General features: G+C 66.4%; 5 protein-coding genes across 5 annotated transcripts in view; 2 read left to right on the forward strand and 3 right to left on the reverse strand.

Moving 5' to 3' along the window:
- Positions 1-519, reverse strand: part of EMIHUDRAFT_439176 (hypothetical protein) — a gene marked incomplete at its 5' end in the record, with an annotated part of 1624 nt that extends 1105 nt beyond the window's left edge. The window contains one exon of the mRNA XM_005756704.1: positions 162-519. Within this exon, the coding sequence (XP_005756761.1) occupies positions 162-519 (358 nt within the window). The remainder of the gene's footprint in view (positions 1-161) is intronic.
- A 1549-nt stretch (positions 520-2068) lies between these two features.
- On the reverse strand, positions 2069-2748 carry EMIHUDRAFT_221104 (hypothetical protein; the record flags this gene model as incomplete). Its single annotated transcript, XM_005756705.1, has 2 exons — positions 2069-2432; positions 2639-2748. 2 exons carry the CDS (start codon positions 2746-2748, stop codon positions 2069-2071), a joined length of 474 nt encoding a protein of 157 aa, XP_005756762.1.
- Positions 2749-2812: 64 nt separating this feature from the next.
- Positions 2813-4239, forward strand: EMIHUDRAFT_221105 (hypothetical protein; the record flags this gene model as incomplete). The annotated part of the gene is made up of 6 exons (XM_005756706.1): positions 2813-2860; positions 3084-3205; positions 3353-3407; positions 3556-3803; positions 3938-3969; positions 4166-4239. The coding sequence occupies 6 exons, from the start codon at positions 2813-2815 to the stop codon at positions 4237-4239; spliced, it is 579 nt and encodes a 192-aa protein (XP_005756763.1).
- Positions 4240-4790: 551 nt separating this feature from the next.
- Positions 4791-9283, forward strand: EMIHUDRAFT_360281 (long-chain specific acyl-CoA dehydrogenase). The gene is made up of 8 exons (XM_005756707.1): positions 4791-5228; positions 5374-5465; positions 5730-5835; positions 5907-5996; positions 6156-6369; positions 7688-7818; positions 7889-8081; positions 8688-9283. Exons 1-8 carry the CDS (start codon positions 5031-5033, stop codon positions 8831-8833), a joined length of 1170 nt encoding a protein of 389 aa, XP_005756764.1. The 5' UTR covers positions 4791-5030; the 3' UTR covers positions 8834-9283.
- A 1343-nt stretch (positions 9284-10626) lies between these two features.
- Positions 10627-12376, reverse strand: EMIHUDRAFT_439179 (hypothetical protein). Its single transcript, XM_005756708.1, has one exon. It carries the CDS (start codon positions 12327-12329, stop codon positions 11367-11369), a length of 963 nt encoding a protein of 320 aa, XP_005756765.1. The 5' UTR covers positions 12330-12376; the 3' UTR covers positions 10627-11366.
- Positions 12377-16526: the final 4150 nt, after the last annotated feature.

Here is a 16526-nt window from a genome sequence, read left to right on the forward strand (position 1 = left end):
GGGAGAAAAGAGGAGGGGACAGGAACAGAGAAGAGGGGGCCAAGGAACCAAGCACAGACGGGGGGGGGGGCGAAAAACAACCGCACGAGGCAAGGAGAAAAAAAAAAAAAAGCCCGCGGAAGAGCGCGCGGGAGAAGGGGGGGGGGGGGGTGCGCGCGCGCCGTCCTGCAGCGTCGCCGGCCGCAGGCCAAGGAGCTCGGCTCCTTGAGAGCACCGACGGACGACGATCGGCTCCTCAGCAGTGGGACGCCGAGCTGGAGGCTCGGCCCGGAGCTCGCGCGGGCACGTGGAGCTTTCCGCTCGGGCCAGCAGGAAACGGGCGCCCCGCACAGCGACGCCCGCCGTAGAGTGCCGAGAGCTCGGCTCGACGCGAGCGCCGAGGAAAAGCGATCGGCTCCGCAGCAGTGGGAAACCGAGCTGGAGGCTCGGGCGGGAGCTCGCGCGAGCACATAGCGAGGTGCGTGCGCGGCGGCGTGACACAGGTGAGCGGGCAGCTGGCGCACATTTCGACTGTGGGAGCTGCCAGGAGTTTGCTCTCTCCGTTCACACCCCTTTGCAGAATGCGCGTTCACTCACAATTCATGTGTATATGAACGGTGCCGACGGGTTTGGCGAGCATCGAAGCCGTCCAGGCGCAGCAACGCGACGGTTTCGGAGGCCGACGGCTCCGAAAGAGCCTCCCGAGCGAGGCCGGCGCGGTCACGGTACCGTGGAGGCCACAGACGTCGCCGGAGCGGCACTCCCGGGGCGCCACTCCCTCACCCGGTCAGGGGGGGCCAACCACAGCCCGCCTCACCGTCCGTGGAGCTTCCGTGGTCCGCCGCTCCGGCTTCGATTTTCGACCCTCCCGAGGCTGCTAGAGCAGCCCCGCGGAGCCTCCCGGATGCACCAGCACACCGTCGTCCAGAACGCCGGCGCACGCGCTGCCCAGTGACTGGGCGGGTCGGCCCCGACTAGGGGCGGGCCCAGCCGCGCGGAGCAGACCATCCCACTCGCGGTTCGTCGCACCGTCCGCTCCGGTTTTCGTCTCGAGCGGGTCGTGAGACGGCCGCGAGAGCGAGCACCGCGGTCACGGTACCGTGGAGGCCACAGACGTCGCCGGAGCGGCACTCCCGGGGCGCCACTCCCTCACCCGGTCAGGGGGGGTCAACCACAGCCCGCCTCACCGTCCGTGGAGCTTCCGTGGTCCGCCGCTCCGGCTTCGATTTTCGACCCTCCCGAGGCTGCTAGAGCAGCCCCGCGGAGCCTCCCGGATGCATCGGCACACCGTCGTCCAGGATGACGGCGCACGCGCTGCCCAGTGACTGGGCGGGTCGGCCCCGACTAGGGGCGGGCCCAGCCGCGCGGAGAAGGCCAGCGAGCTCGAACACGTCGCCGCGGGCGGCCGTTTCGCAAGCCTGAGCGGGTCGCCAGACACCCGCGAGAGCCAGCAGCTAGAGCGCCGTCGTAGCCGCAGATCGAGTCGAGGAGCTTGATGTCCACGGTAGCAGTTGTGGAGAGTGGTGGCACGGTGCGTGTAGACGCGTCGATTGAGGGCTCCCTTTCGAAACGCGACGGGTACGGCATGACAACTGCCAGTACAGTTTTACGCCGGCCAGCGTGAGAGCACAACAGGGAGCCGGCGACCCGTACGCTTTGCGCGTGGCGACTGGTGGCTGTCTGGAGCTCGTGTGAGCTGGTCCGACGCTTGGCCGAGCCGAGAGGACCAGCGAGCGACCACGTTGGCGATGAAGCTTGGCGGCCGGCGCCTCGTCGCCAGACGTCACAGCGGCGTGGACGTAGGAGTGTGCGGCGACGGTTACCGGCAAATCCGGCCCAGTGTGGCCGGCAGCTGCCTAGCGCTGGCCTGTGGCCGGCGCCGCGGTGGCGGAGAAGGCGTCTCGCCGCCGTGGCGGCGGTCGGCAGGTGCGAGCGTGATGCCATCTTGCGGGACGACACCCGTCTCGCAAAACCCGGACTGCCACCTTAAAGAATTTTACAACAAAACTCCCTCGCACAACACTGGGCACAGGACTGGGCACGGGACTGGCGCGCACTGGCACGAACACAGGTACACCACGGGAGCCGCCTAAGCGACTCCTGCGAGGGTGGCGAGGCACTTAGCTCCGTGCACCCGCCCACCCCCGCCACAGGCAAGCTCATTCACGACCTGCTCTGCGATGGCCGTGTGAAGAACGACTGAGATGCGCTGCTTCTGCAGCCCCAGCCAGCTCTTGGTGGTCCAAGTCACCTCATCGAGGTACTGGGCCCGCGTCAGCTTGTTCTGTAGCACGTCCGCCGCTCTCCGGAGGATCTCACGGACCCCCTTTCCGAACCCGCCGAACGATTCGAACAGCAGCAGCTGCACTTCGACGCCCTTGTCTTCCCTGGCGTAGCGATAGTCCCCGCCGTAGGACGGTATGCGGCGGTCGCCGCCCACCACCCTGCCCCCCCTGGTATGCCAGCGCCCAGTCCCTTGCCCTCTCTCGCCCTTGCTCTTCCTCTCCCCCTCCATGCCGCCCCCCCCGTACCCCTCCCCCTCCCCCCCCCCCTCCTCCTCTCCCCCCCCCTCTCCCTGCCCCCCACCTCCCTCTCCCTCCTCGCAGTAGGGCCCATGCCCCCACCTTAAAGAACACAAGTGCACAGACAGGCTCGACACAAGAATCTTACAAGGAAACTCCCTCGCACAACACTGGGCACGGGACTGGCGCGCACTGGCACTAACGCAAAAAGAATTCTTCTGTCAAACAGCACACTGGCGTCGCCCATCTCTCCCTCCACCACCCGCCTCAGGCGAAGCTGGTGCAGGGGACGCGAGTCAGTCACGCTCGACATGACTACCCTCACGATCATGCGAGCGCTGCCGCGCGAGGTGGACCCGGTCGTCTTCCACATGAAGGCCGAGGAGGCGGACAGCACGAGCTACTCCTCTCCCCCCATCTCTCCCCCATCTCTCCCCCATCTCTCCCCCATCTCTCCCCCATCTCTCCCCCATCTTTCCCCCGTACCAGGCGCCCAAGGGCTGCCTGCTCTACGCCCCCCCCTATCCCCCCCTATCTCCCCCCTCTCTCCCCCATCTCTCCCCCATCTCTCCCTCGTACCAGGCGCCCAAGGGCTGCCTGCTCTACGGCCCGCCCGGCACCGGCAAGACGCTGCTCGCGCGCGCCGTCTCCAACAACATCGACGCCGCCTTCCTCAAGGTCGTCGCGTCGGCGATTGTCGACAAGTGTACATCGGCGAGTCGGCGCGGCTGATCCGCGAGATGTTTGGCTACGCGCGCGACCACGAGCCCTGCATCATCTTCATGGATGAGATCGACGCCATCGGAGGGCGGCGCTTCTCGGAGGGGACCTCGGCCGACCGCGAGATCCAGCGCCGACCGCGGGGAGCTGCTCAACCAGCTGGACGGGTTCGACGGCCTGGGCAAGGTCAAGATTATCTGCGCGACCAACCGGCCCGACGTGCTCGACCCGGCTAGGACACGCCCATGACATGCCCGAGACACGTCCGAGACATGTCCATAGGCCCGACGTGCTCGACCCGGCGCTGATGCGGCCGGGCCGGCTTGACCGCAAGATCGAGATCCCGCTGCCAGGCGAGTCGGCGCGCGTGGACGTGCTCAAGATCCACGCGGCGCCCATCACCAAGAAGGGCGACATCGACTACGAGTCCGTCGTCAAGCTTGCGGACGGCTTCAACGCCGCCGACCTGCGCAACGTCTGCACCGAGGCGGGCATGTTTGCGATCCGCGGGGAGCGTGACTATGCGGTGGAGGAGGACTTTATGAAGGCGGTGCGCATGAGAGCTGAGGCTGTCGACGGGCGGTGCACACCTTATTCGCATGCACCGCCGGTGTGAACGTCTCGAGAGTACCCCAGGTGCCGGTGTGGACATGTGGAGGGTACCTCGGTATAAGGTGCGCTGAAGGTATAGCATTCACTCACACACCTAGGTAGAGGGTGTGGGCGCTGCGCGCCTACCTCTGTGTCGGTACAAGGTGTACACCTGCACCTTATGAAGCGTGGGTGGTCTACGTCGCAGTAGTCTCTCTGCAGCGATCGATGCTTTCTCCGTACCTTATACTCTCCCACCTCAAAAGAAAAGCCGCAGGGAGCTTCCGAGACCCACCACGCAAGACCACGCACACATCATCCCGCGGCCTGGTGGTCGGCGGGACTGCAACCAGTCTTCGCGTGCCGCCTGTCGTTCGACTCGGGCGCCTTGAGCGTCGGGGTGGGCGAGCAGGGGACGCGGCTCTGAGCGCTCAGCGACGCGTGCCGGATGGAGTCCGGCCGCGGGTGACTAGGGAAGCTCGCTCAGGATGTGTGGAAGCCACACGTTGGCTGAGTGTCTTGTCTTGTGGTTCTGTGTGTCGCTCCTGTGTGACCGTCACCGCCCGTCCCCCGCGTCCACCCATACCGCGTTGGTGTCCCAGTCGTTGGTCGGACTGGTGTTTCGCCTTCCCATCAATCAATCGTTCGGGTCGCGGAGGCTGCAGGCGCCCCTCGGGGTGTGCGCTGAGGTCGTCTAGAACCCCAATCCTGGCTTCGCACCCTCGACATTGCTGGTGTCCCGACTTTGTTTGTTTGTTGGGCGTGACATCCTCGGGTGTGTTCTTGTCGGTACCCGCGAGTTTTTCTTCTTTCCAAGTTCGCCGTCAAAAAGTAAACAAGTTTCGGTAAACGGGCGTCTGAGCCTAGCGCAGCGCGAACTCGCTCCTGTTCATAGCCGCAACCCTTGGTGCGTTTTTCTTCTTCCAAGTTCGCCGTCAAAAAGTAAACGAGTTTCGGTAAACCTCGCGACTTCTCTGTCATCAAGGGCCTCCATGCTCTCCCGCGCCGCGGCGGCGCCACGCGCTGTCAGCAGACTCGCCTCTCGGCTCGCCCCTGCGGGCCGGCGCTTCTCGACGCAGGCGCGAGCCCGGGGGACGCTCGCGATCGCGCGCTCGCGGGGCGTGGGCGCGCGCGGGGCGTCGCAGCCGTTCGAGCTTGCCTTTTCCCGCGTCGCAGGTCGCCGATGAGCCCGCCGAGGGCGTGCGGCAGCACCCCGCGATGGCGTCGTCTCTGACCGCCATCGGCACGCGCGACATCTTTGACGCGGACCACGACATGTTCCGAGAGCTCGCGCGGTCCTTCTTTGAGAACGAGGTGGCGCCGTTCCACGCGGAGTGGGAGGCCGCCGGCGAGGTGCCGCGCGAGCTCTGGACCAAGGCGGGCGAGCTCGGCCTCCTCTCAAACATGGTCCCGGAGGCGCGCAGACTCCTTCCCTCAAAAACCTGCTCCTCCCCGCCGCCCGCCGCCCCTTGCACCAGACTTCCTTGCTGGCAGTGCGCGCCCTCCTCTCCCCTCAGCCCCCCCCCCCCCCCCCTCCACTCTCCCGCCTGCCCCGCCGCAGGAGTACGGCGGCCTCGGGCTGGACTGCAAGTACCCCGCCATCATGTGGGAGGAGCAGTCGTACTCGGGATGCACCGGCCCCGGCTTTGCGATGTGCGCCTTCCGAGACACTTCCGAGACACTTCCTAGACAGTCGTACTCGGGATGCGCCGCCCCGGCTTTGCCATGCACTCTGACATCGTCGCGCCCTACCTCACTCTCCCCACACCTCCCCACACCTCCCCACACCTCGCCATATCTCGCCACACCTCGCCATATCTCGCCATATCTCGCCATATCTCACCATATCTCGCCACACCTCCCCACACCTCCCCACACCTCGCCACACCTCGCCATATCTCGCCATATCTCACCCAGGCACTCTGACATCGTCGCGCCCTACATCACAAACTACGGCACCGAGGAGCAAAAGAGTCGAATCCTGCCCAAGCTCGTCTCCGGGGAGTGGATCGGCGCCCTCGCGATGACCACATCTCCCCATCTCTGCCCATCTCTCGCCATCTCTCGCCATCTCTCTCCCTAGGCGCCCTCGCGATGACCGAGCCGGGCGCCGGGTCGGACTTTGCGAACATCAAGACGACCGCCAAGAAGGACGGGGACGACTACATCATCAACGGCTCAAAGGCCTTCATCACGAGCCTCCCCATCCCTCCCCATCCCTCTCCCCATCCCTCTCCCCATCTCTCCCCATCCCTCCCCATCCCTCCCCATCTCCCCCCATCTCTCCCCACCTCCCCCCATCCCTCCCCATCTCTCCCCACCTCTCCCCACCCCTCCCCCTAGGTCTTCATCACAAACGGCTGGTTGTGCGACGTGGTCATCGTCTGCGCTAAGACGGACAGCACAAAGGGCGCGCACGGCGTCTCTCTCTTCTTGGTCGAGGAGGGCATGGCGGGCTTCCAAAAGGGCAAGAAGCTCAAGAAGATGGGCATGAAGGCGCAAGACACCGCCGAGCTCTTCTTCGAGGACCTGCGCGTGCCCGCCTCTGCGATGCTCGGTCCGATCTCCCCACCTCTCCCCATCTCTCCCCATCTCTCCTGCGCGTGCCCGCCTCTGCGATGCTCGGTCCGATCTCCCCACCTCTCCCCATCTCTCCCCATCTCTCCTGCGCGTGCCCGCCTCTGCGATGCTCGGTCCGATCTCCCCACCTCTCCCCACCTCTCCCCATCTCTCCTGCGCGTCCCCGCCTCTGCGATGCTCGGTCCGATCTCCCCACCTCTCCCCATCTCTCCCCATCTCTCCTGCGCGTGCCCGCCTCTGCGATGCTCGGTCCGATCTCCCCACCTCTCCCCATCTCTCCCCATCTCTCCTGCGCGTGCCCGCCTCTGCGATGCTCGGTCCGATCTCCCCACCTCTCCCCACCTCTCCCCATCTCTCCTGCGCGTGCCCGCCTCTGCGATGCTCGGTCCGATCTCCCCACCTCTCCCCATCTCTCCCCATCTCTCCTGCGCGTGCCCGCCTCTGCGATGCTCGGTCCGATCTCCCCACCTCTCCCCACCTCTCCCCATCTCTCCTGCGCGTGCCCGCCTCTGCGATGCTCGGTCCGATCTCCCCACCTCTCCCCCTCTCTCCCCATCTCTCCTGCGCGTGCCCGCCTCTGCGATGCTCGGTCCGATCTCCCCACCTCTCCCCATCTCTCCCCATCTCTCCTGCGCGTGCCCGCCTCTGCGATGCTCGGTCCGATCTCCCCACCTCTCCCCATCTCTCCCCATCTCTCCTGCGCGTGCCCGCCTCTGCGATGCTCGGTCCGATCTCCCCACCTCTCCCCATCTCTCCCCATCTCTCCTGCGCGTGCCCGCCTCTGCGATGCTCGGTCCGATCTCCCCACCTCTCCCCATCTCTCCCCATCTCTCCTGCGCGTGCCCGCCTCTGCGATGCTCGGTCCGATCTCCCCACCTCTCCCCATCTCTCCCCATCTCTCCTGCGCGTGCCCGCCTCTGCGATGCTCGGTCCGATCTCCCCACCTCTCCCCATCTCTCCCCATCTCTCCTGCGCGTGCCCGCCTCTGCGATGCTCGGTCCGATCTCCCCACCTCTCCCCACCTCTCCCCATCTCTCCTGCGCGTGCCCGCCTCTGCGATGCTCGGTCCGATCTCCCCACCTCTCCCCATCTCTCCCCATCTCTCCTGCGCGTGCCCGCCTCTGCGATGCTCGGTCCGATCTCCCCACCTCTCCCCATCTCTCCCCATCTCTCCTGCGCGTGCCCGCCTCTGCGATGCTCGGCACGCGAGATCACCCGAGATCACGCGAGATCACCCGGCCCGCCGCCGCGCGCGTGAACGGCGCCTCCTCACAGCTTGCGCCCGCCGTGAACAGGCCCCGAGAACAAGGGCTTCTACTGCGTGATGCAGGAGCTGCCGCAGGAGCGGCTGCTCATCGGAGACATGGGTGTGGCGGCCGCCGAGGCGGTGTTTGAGTGGACTAAGGACTACACGATGGACCGAAAGGCCTTCGGGGGCTGCTCTCCGACCTGCCCACCCTCCCCTACCCCCCTAACGGAGCCGAACCCACCCGTAGGCCTTCAAGGGCTCGCTGTCCGACCTGCAGACCGTCAAGCACAAGCTGGCCGAGATGAAGACCGAGGTGACGGTGGCGCGCTCCTTTATGGACCAGTGCATCCAGCTGCACTCGGAGCACAGGCTCGACACGAACATGGCGTCGATGGCAAAGTACTACGGCTCCGATTTGCAGTCCAAGATCGCGAACGACGGCGCGCCCCCCCTGTCTCCCCACATCTCCCCATACCTTCCCATCTCTCCCCATACCTCCAAGATCGCGAACGACGGCGCGCCCCCCCTGTCTCCCCACATCTCCCCACACCTTCCCATCTCTCCCCATACCTCCAAGATCGCGAACGACGGCGCGCCCCCCCTGTCTCCCCACATCTCCCCACACCTTCCCATCTCTCCCCAGACCTCCAAGATCGCGAACGACGGCGCACGACTCTCTCGCTCCCCACTCTCCCGCTCTCTCCGCTCTCTCACTCTCGCTCCCCACTCTCCCGCTCTCTCCGCTCTCTCACTCTCGCTCCTCGCTCCCCGTCCCATTCCTCTCGCTCGCTCTCGCTCGCTCTCTCCGCTCTCTCACTCTCGCTCCTCGCTCCCCGTCCCATTCCTCTCGCTCGCTCTCGCTCGCTCTCGCTCTCTCTCTCGCTCGCTCGCTCGCTCGCTCGCTCTCTCGCTCTCTCGCTCTCGCTCTCGCTCTCACTCTCACTCTCGCTCTCACTCTCGCTCTCGCTCTCTCTCTCTCTCCAGGCGCGGCTCGTGCCCTCCACACCACACACTCTCGCCTGAGCTCACTGTCTGGCGAGCGATAGGCGTGCAGCTGCACGGGGGCTGGGGGTACATGTGGGAGTACCCAGTCTGCCGCGCGTATGTCGACGCGCGCGTGCAGTCCATCTACGGCGGCGCAAACGAGATAATGAAGGAGGTCATCGGCAGGTCGATTGTCTCGACCAAGTAGAGGAGCGGCCAAGCCCGCAGCTGCCCGGGCACAGAGAGGCTCTCGCTCCGTCCGGGTGGCGCCAGTGGCAGTCGGCGGGGGGGCGGGGGCGCGGGCGCGGGCGGCGCGGCGCGATCGCAGGCCGTCGCCGCCGGTCGTCTGGTGGGTGGGTGGTGGGTGGGCGGGGGGGTGGTGGGTGGGCGGGGGGGTGGGGGGTCGGATGGGGGGCTCCGCCGACCACTCTGTACCGCCGCGTCTCTGAGTCCCGAGTCTTGTCGTCTGTGTGCTGCGCGAGATTGCGCCCTCTGTCTGATCCGCGGCGCCGACCCAACGAGCCGCGCACGTGCCAGCCGCGATCTCGTCTGCCGCGACGCCGCGTGTGTGTGCGTGTGCCGTTCGGGGCGGCGCCACCCTTGCCCCTCGTCCGTCTTCCGGTCGTACTTGTACCATTCCAAGACGTGATTTATTCGAGCGAGCGGGCCCGAGCGTCGAAGAGAAAAAATAATTCGAGTATTTGTTTCGTTCATCGACGGCCAGCTCAAAACACACAAAAGTAAAAACGCCAGGAGATCTCGTCCTTCGAGAGTAAAACGGGAGGTGTAAAAAAAGTGTTGGCCGGCGTGCCGTCCTCCCATCCGGCCTCCCATCCGGCAGTCCCACATGCACATGTATGCAGACTGGTCCTTCAATATGCAGGCCACCCAGCGACCGCGATCCTCTGGACGCGGCGGCTTGGTGCCAGTGCGCAGTGGGCCGTGCGCAAGTTTGTCGTCGCGGTGCTGTTGCAGCTTGCACCCGTCGACCCTCCTGATCGCGGCGAGTTCTGCACTCATCCATTGGGCGGTAGACCTCGACACGATGAGCAAGAGTAGCCGAAACATCGTGCCCGAGGTGCAAACAAAGGCTATCCACGGTGCCAATGCGAAAACAACGAAAACAACAGAGCGCATCTCTCTCTCTGTTGTGCGAGGCGTGAACCGCGCCATTCGCTCTCACCTGGCAACCCTGTCTGCACGTCTCGCGCGCGCGTGAACAGGGCTCCAGGCCCCAAATGACGTGTGAGTGTTAGAGTTGTTTGGTATTGCTAAAAATCTCTCTCTCCCAATGCGCAATATGGTCTTCCTCAGCTTCATCATCACTTTCCGCACTCCCCATGTACATGCAGGCGATGTTGCCTACGCCGATTACCAGCAGAGACTCTGCCAGAGACGCAGCGATGAGCGTAGAGTTCGAGGTGTCCGCGCACCGGGGCACGCGGTTTACTTTTTTCAATTTTGCCGGCGAGGAGGGTGGCCGAGTTGACGGAAATCGAGGGACGCGACCCACTTCGCCACTTCGCCACAGACGGTCCCGCGCCTCGCCGCTATGACCGCTGCACGGCCCAAACCGTCCGCTGTGCAGCGGTCTTTGTCCAGAGTAGAACTCCAACGCACTCGTCGGTGATGGTGTCCCTCAACCTGCGCCGCGCTCGGCGGACCTCGACAGCGCTTTCGGTGGCATGCAGCCTGAAGCTTGGAGAGCAGCTCCTCTGCTGCTCACACACTCTGCACAGTTGACACAGCCTGCTGTGCGGCTGCCACAGCTGTCACAGCGATGGGCTCGCCCTCACTGGCCCTCAGTCACTGGTGTGCTGCGGCTTGTGTCTGCTGCTCGGCGACTGCCGGCACACTGTGAGACCATGTGTGAGGTTACCAGCGGTTGGTCACATCGCCCCCGAGATCAGAATCTTCTACTTGTTGATGGCAACACTTGTCTACTCGCAAGAGCAAATAGGAGGGCCTCAACTAAGGATGATGTGCGAGAGCTTGTTTGATGTTTGTAAACCCGTATTTTGTGTATCTGTACGTACTTATAGCTTACTGGGAGAAAAGAGAGAGGGGGTTGTGTTCCCTAAGCCCCTAAGGGCCCTACGCGCGGCGTGAGAGCTCGGAAGCGAGCTTTGCACGGCGATCGAGGATGGCACGGTTCACCCCCTTCACCGAAGCGATGGAGATGCGTTCCGCGTGGTGTGACACAAATGAGAGGCGGGAGTGGGGAGGGTACGCGGTGCGGTCAACGCCCGAGCGTTGAGCCTTGCGCGCAAGGCGGTTGATCTTTGCAACTGCTGGCGGCGAGAAGCCACCGCCGAATGTCTCTCGCGTGGAGAAGCAGGTTGAACTTGTTTCGTTTGGTGAAGATCCCATCATGGTAGTGGCCACGCTGTGACTTGACGTAGCCTTGGCCGGTGGTGTGGTCGAACGCCCGTTGACCACGGAACCCGCGTTGCTTGCAGCCCATGTTTGCAAGTCTCTCTCTAACTCTATCTGTATAATGGGTCTCGCGAGACTCGCACTCGGGCAGCGCGAGATTTCATTATTCCTCGACTCGAACGATAAGAAAGCTCAGACGTCTTCACGTCGCACTTGCCACTTGACAACACCGTACTACTCTGATGATACACAATAACTGGAGGGTGAGACATGCGGGGAGATGCAACGTTGTGGTATGTGGTTCGTGCTGTGGTCCGATCGCTGGAGCGGGCCTCTCGCCTCGACTCCGGCCTGGGCCATCGCCCTCAAGCCTCGTCGGCGTGGAGCCTCGGCTTCTCGGCGCGGCAGAGCGGGCACGCCCGGATCCCAAAGTCGAGCGCCTTGTACGTGCACCGCGCGCAAAAGTGGTGCTCGCAGCCGGCGGGCCAGGCGACAAGTTCCGAGCGCGGAACCTCGAGGCAGAGGGCGCAAGGCTCGGCGGTGCCGTCCGCCTCGGCGGCGCGGCGGCGGCGCTCCGACGCGAGCAGCGCGTCCTGGTCCACGCGCGCCGCCTCCACCACCGTCAGCGCCACCGCCCCGCGCGCCTGCCGAAGCATCTCGGCCGCCTCGCGCGGCGAGCCGACGTGCTTGGCGTCGACCGCAACCAGGCGGTCGCCGGGGTGGAGGGCGGCGTCGGAGGCGAGGCTGTTCGGCACGACGGACGCGACCACCGCCGCGTCCTCCAACGCGTCCGAGAAGGCCACCCCCACCGCCGCCGCCGCCGCCGCCTTCCACACGATCTCGATCCTCGAGCCGCGCCGCTGCCGCCACCGCCGCTGCAGCTTCAGAGCAGAGTCGGCGACGAAGACGGGCGGTTTGCGCAGCAGCCGGATGCGGACACAGCCCTGCGCGTCGCGGATCATCGCCGCAGCGTCGCGTGCCGTCCGCGGCTTGTCGCCGTTGATTGCGAGGATGCGATCAAACGTGCTGATGATGGGTGCATCCGAGCCGTCGGAGCGGCGCTGCGCGGCGAGTGAGCCCGGCAATACGGTGCGCACGGTGGGATGCGCGGGGCACGAGCGCATCAGCGAGATGCCAATTCGGATCCCGGCTCGGGGCTTGAATACCTCCACCACCTCGTCGGGGCCACCGGCAGTTGCTGCGCCGTCGCCGCCGCACGACATCGGGCTCGTGGCGCCCAGATCGTCGCCGGGCGACTCGTCGCCGTTGTTGCTGCTCGCGGACGAGGGCCACCGAGGCCAGGTCAGGCGCATCGACGTGTCGAACATGGGTTGAGCGCGGCTCGTCAATCTCTCCTTGCTTCTTGGCGCCTCGTCGTCCTTGATGGAAATGAGGCGGGGGGGCTTTGGCCGCCTCGTCGTCCTCGTGCGCTGACAGGCTCGCAGCGCGGTGCGCGGTGGACTCCCACATCCACTGGCGGTCTCATCTCAGTCTAGCGACCTGCCTCCAGCTTGCTGGGCAGTCTCTCCTACCACAGGCACACTGACACAGGGGTGGCAGGGGCGGCGGCACGAGTCACCCACATTACTATGCGGGCCTCACTAGAGGTGAAGAAAAACAACGCCAGAGATGCGCCGGTAATTCTTTTTTTTCTCGAAGCCGACCCCGCCCGATTCGGAGGCGGTCGCATCGCCGTCGGAGCCGAGCGGCACGGCTGCCTCGCCATCGCCCTCGCAGCCATCGCCCTCGCAGCCAGAGGCCCGCCCACAACGCAAGAGGGAGCCGCGCCATCCGCCCTCCGCGCGGGAGGACCGCCGCCGAAAGCACGACGACGACGCGGGCGAGATGCCCGTCGACACCGCGGTCGACACCGCGGGTGGTGGCGCCGTCGCCGCGGAGGACGGCGGCGGCGGCGAGAGCGGCGTGGCGGCGGCGGGCGACCACAGCGTCACCGCAGGCCCTCGGGCTGAGAAGCCCCGCTTCCAGAAGGACGAGCATGTCGTCTACGCGAGTGAACACCCGGATGCGGACGCCGTCGTGCTTGAGGTCCATGCCGACGATCCGGCCGAGTACTACTACACGATCATGCTTGAGGGCGCCGCCGGCGAGCGCCAAGTGCCTGAAGGCAGGCTGCGACCCACGGAGAGCGACGGTGGCGAGGCCCGAGGCGCGGCTCTGCACGACAACGCCAGCGACGCGGGCGGGCCGCGGCCAGCGGGCGGGGGGGGGGATGGCGTCCGCCTCTGGGAGATGGACTCGATCCGCGCCCTCAGAGAGGCCCTGTCCCTGCTCACCGCGTCCGGTGCTCACTACGCGACCGTCGGCCCGTCCGAGCGGCTCGGGGTCTGCTCGCGGAGCTTCCCGCTACTAGCCCGCGCTCTGGAGGACAAACACAACCCGCCCCTTGGCTGCGAGGACTGCCAATGGAGGGCGGCGGACCTAGACGCGACCGGCGACTGCATGATTGCCGCGTGCGCATGGCAGCTCCGCAAGCTGCTACCAGAGAGCGTCCTGGTCTCGCACGGGCTGCTGACCATGCGCCAGGCCTGGGACGCCAAGCGAGCCAGCGACAGGCTGCGCAGGGCGGTGGCCGACCACCTCCAGAAGCCAGGAGTGCTGAGTCGGCAACCCCGCCAGCCTTTCGCCCCGCCCGGCCAGGGGGACCCCACGACGGTGCGGAAGCTGCTGCTGTCGGTGCACAGAGCCGGCTTCTCACCGGGTGCGCCTATGGACGACACGCGCGACCTCAGCGATTTCATCCTAGAGGAAGAGCAAGGGCGAGAGAGGGCAAGGGACTGGGCGCTGGCATACCAGGGGGGGCAGGGTGGTGGGCGGCGACCGCCGCATACCGTCCTACGGCGGGGACTATCGCTACGCCAGGGAAGACAAGGGCGTCGAAGTGCAGCTGCTGCTGTTCGAATCGTTCGGCGGGTTCGGAAAGGGGGTCCGTGAGATCCTCCGGAGAGCGGCGGACGTGCTACAGAACAAGCTGACGCGGGCCCAGTACCTCGATGAGGTGACTTGGACCACCAAGAGCTGGCTGGGGCTGCAGAAGCAGCGCATCTCAGTCGTTCTTCACACGGCCATCGCAGAGCAGGTCGTGAATGAGCTTGCCTGTGGCGGGGGTGGGCGGGTGCACGGAGCTAAGTGCCTCGCCACCCTCGCAGGAGTCGCTTAGGCGGCTCCCGTGGTGTACCTGTGTTAGTGCCAGTGCGAGCCAGTCCCGTGCCCAGTCCTGTGCCCAGTGTTGTGCGAGGGAGTTTTATTGTAAAATTCTTTTTTTTACGAGGATCTCCGTGCGCCCTGTGCTTTGTGCTCTCACGAGCGGCCGCCGCTGTGCGCTGAGGCGTACGCAGCTCGGCGTGAGAGCGGCGGCGGCGGCGGCAGTCTGACAGCGTCCTCCGCCGCGTCCGCCGCTGCACCGCGCTCTCGACTTCATGCACTGCCAGCGGCCTCGCCGTCGTCTGCTGCGGCGGCGCTGCAGCGGCGGCTCACAGGTAGGATGCAGCGGCGGCGCTGCGATGGCAGCCTGGTCGCTGCATCCGCCAACTCCACGAGCTCTCGCCGCGCTGAGCGCCCTTCAACCGCAACCGCAGATGCGAGCGAGCAGGCGGCGGGGCCCTTAGCTCCTACTAACTTGCTGCAGGCAGGCGTGACATTGGCGCGGAACGATGGAGTCGGACGACTGCAAGCGGCAGTTGCCGACGACGCCGGCTCCCGGGTATTTCAACCCCCCGCCCAAACTCGCATCGTTCACTCGGGGCGCGCACGACCCACCCACTCACGCCGCTCCGCGTTCCGCCCCACTTTGGCCTTCAGGCATCCACCTCAACTCGGCTCGCCTCGCTCGAGCAGCGGTGGGACGGTCGGCGGCTCCGCTGCGGCGGCGCCGCCGCCGCTTACTTCAACTACCTTCGAGACGGTGCGCTGCTGCTTGCATCTCGGCCTGTCCGAGGCGTTCTCCCCTGTCCTGCTCCCTCTCTCAGCCTGGCTCGCTCCCTGCCTCCCTCAGGCGGCAGTCTCGGCGCCGACAGGAGACGGCCCCCCCCCCCGCCCTCAGCCAAAGTTCAAGCGGACGGAGATCTCGAAGCCGATGTTGCTCATCCTGACGCAGCATTTCGGTCCGCGCCGGCCCCGCCCGACGCTCCACACCGCACAGCACGCTCGCCGGCCGCCGCGCCGCCCGAGCTCCTCCACCCGCCCAGTCACACCCCCCCACCCCCCTCCCCGTCCCGCAGAGTCGGACTCGCTGCCCTCGTTCGAGGAGCGGCAGGCGCTGGCGCAGCAGCTCGACATGACGCCGCGCTCGGTGTGTGTTTGGTTCCAGAACCAACGCCAGCGCTTGCTCAAGCTGCAGCGCCAGGCGGAGGGCGCGGAGGCCTCGCAGCGGTGCGCGCTCAAGCCATGCTCGCGCCCCCGCCACGCCCGTCGGCCAAGTGGCCGGCATCTCATCGCCACATAGCCCGCGCCCACGCACGTTTTGCTTTGGGCGACCGCAGCTCGCGACGCCCACTGCGTGGGACAGTTTTCCGCGCGCTCAATGCCTTGCGCGCCCCTCGCGTGCAGGCGTTCGCAGGAGAGGCAGGCGCGACTTGTCGAGCAAAAGGCGCCGCTCGGCCTGCCGCACCGAATCGCGCCCGCCTCCTCCCTCCGCCCGCGCCGCCGCGGCCATGCCCCGCCACGCCGGGACTCGTCCGCACCGCAGGAGAGGCAGGCGCGACTTGTCGAGCAAAAGGCGGCGAAGGAGGCGGCGGAGCAGGCTGTTCAGCCAGTGCCTTCCCACGCTCGCTCCCCACGCGCCGCTCGGCCTGCCGCACCGAATCGCGCCCGCCTCCTCCCTCCGCCCGCGCCGCCGCGGCCCTGCCCCGCCACTCCGGGACTCCTCCGCACCGCAGGTGAAGCTGTTCGACGCGAAGTTCGGGAAGGGCACCTTCTCAACGACGTTGGAGACGCACGTCAGCGAGAAGTGGACCAAGGGCAGCTTGCGCTACGTCTTTTCCCTCGGCCCGCAGAGCTCGCCAGTGCTCCGCCAAGGGCTGCAGCAGGTGAGCATCTCCGGCCGGAGTCCCGGTGGAGTGATTGCGGCCAAGAAGTCCTACCTGGCCGGCACCACGAAGCCGGAGGCCGAGGCTTCGCTGCGGACGGCCGACGTCGCCACCGCGTGCATCGGGCGGGAGCTGCTGCACAGGCTCAAGGCCGCGGCGGCTGCGGTGGCGCGCAAACACGACGAGGCGAGTGTGTGCGACGCGCTGGTCCTCGCAATGTGCGGCCTGTATGACAAGCCGGCCGACGACGACGAGGAGGTGGTTGCGGCCGTGCGGCGCTTCGATCTGCCGCGCGACGCGACGCGCGACATGGCGCGCCCCGGGGGCCCACCTCACCAGGTAGCGGGTGAGAGATTCGGTTAACCCGCGCCCCACGCCTTGCACATAGGCGCGGCGAGTGGTTGCCTACGCGTTGGAGTGCATGGAGCGGCTTCGCAAGAAGAAGAAGAAGGGGAAGAAGTGCAACGACTGGCGGCTGTG

This window comes from Emiliania huxleyi (genome assembly GCF_000372725.1).
Source record: "Emiliania huxleyi CCMP1516 unplaced genomic scaffold EMIHUscaffold_95, whole genome shotgun sequence".
NCBI classification, from domain to species: Eukaryota; Haptophyta; order Isochrysidales; family Noelaerhabdaceae; genus Emiliania; species Emiliania huxleyi.

What these genes read in the sequence shown, in the direction of transcription:
- EMIHUDRAFT_360281 (XM_005756707.1), top strand. Translation starts at nt 5,031, where the DNA reads ATGGCGTCGTCTCTGACCGCCATCGGCACGCGCGACATCTTTGACGCG. An exon ending in TCTCAAACATGGTCCCGGAG is followed by an intron (nt 5,229 to 5,373) that starts GCGCGCAGACTC and finishes GCCCCGCCGCAG; the next exon opens with GAGTACGGCGGCCTCGGGCT. An exon ending in ACATCATCAACGGCTCAAAG is followed by an intron (nt 5,997 to 6,155) that starts GCCTTCATCACG and finishes CCCTCCCCCTAG; the next exon opens with GTCTTCATCACAAACGGCTG.
- EMIHUDRAFT_439179 (XM_005756708.1), bottom strand. Translation starts at nt 12,329, where the DNA reads ATGTTCGACACGTCGATGCGCCTGACCTGGCCTCGGTGGCCCTCGTCC.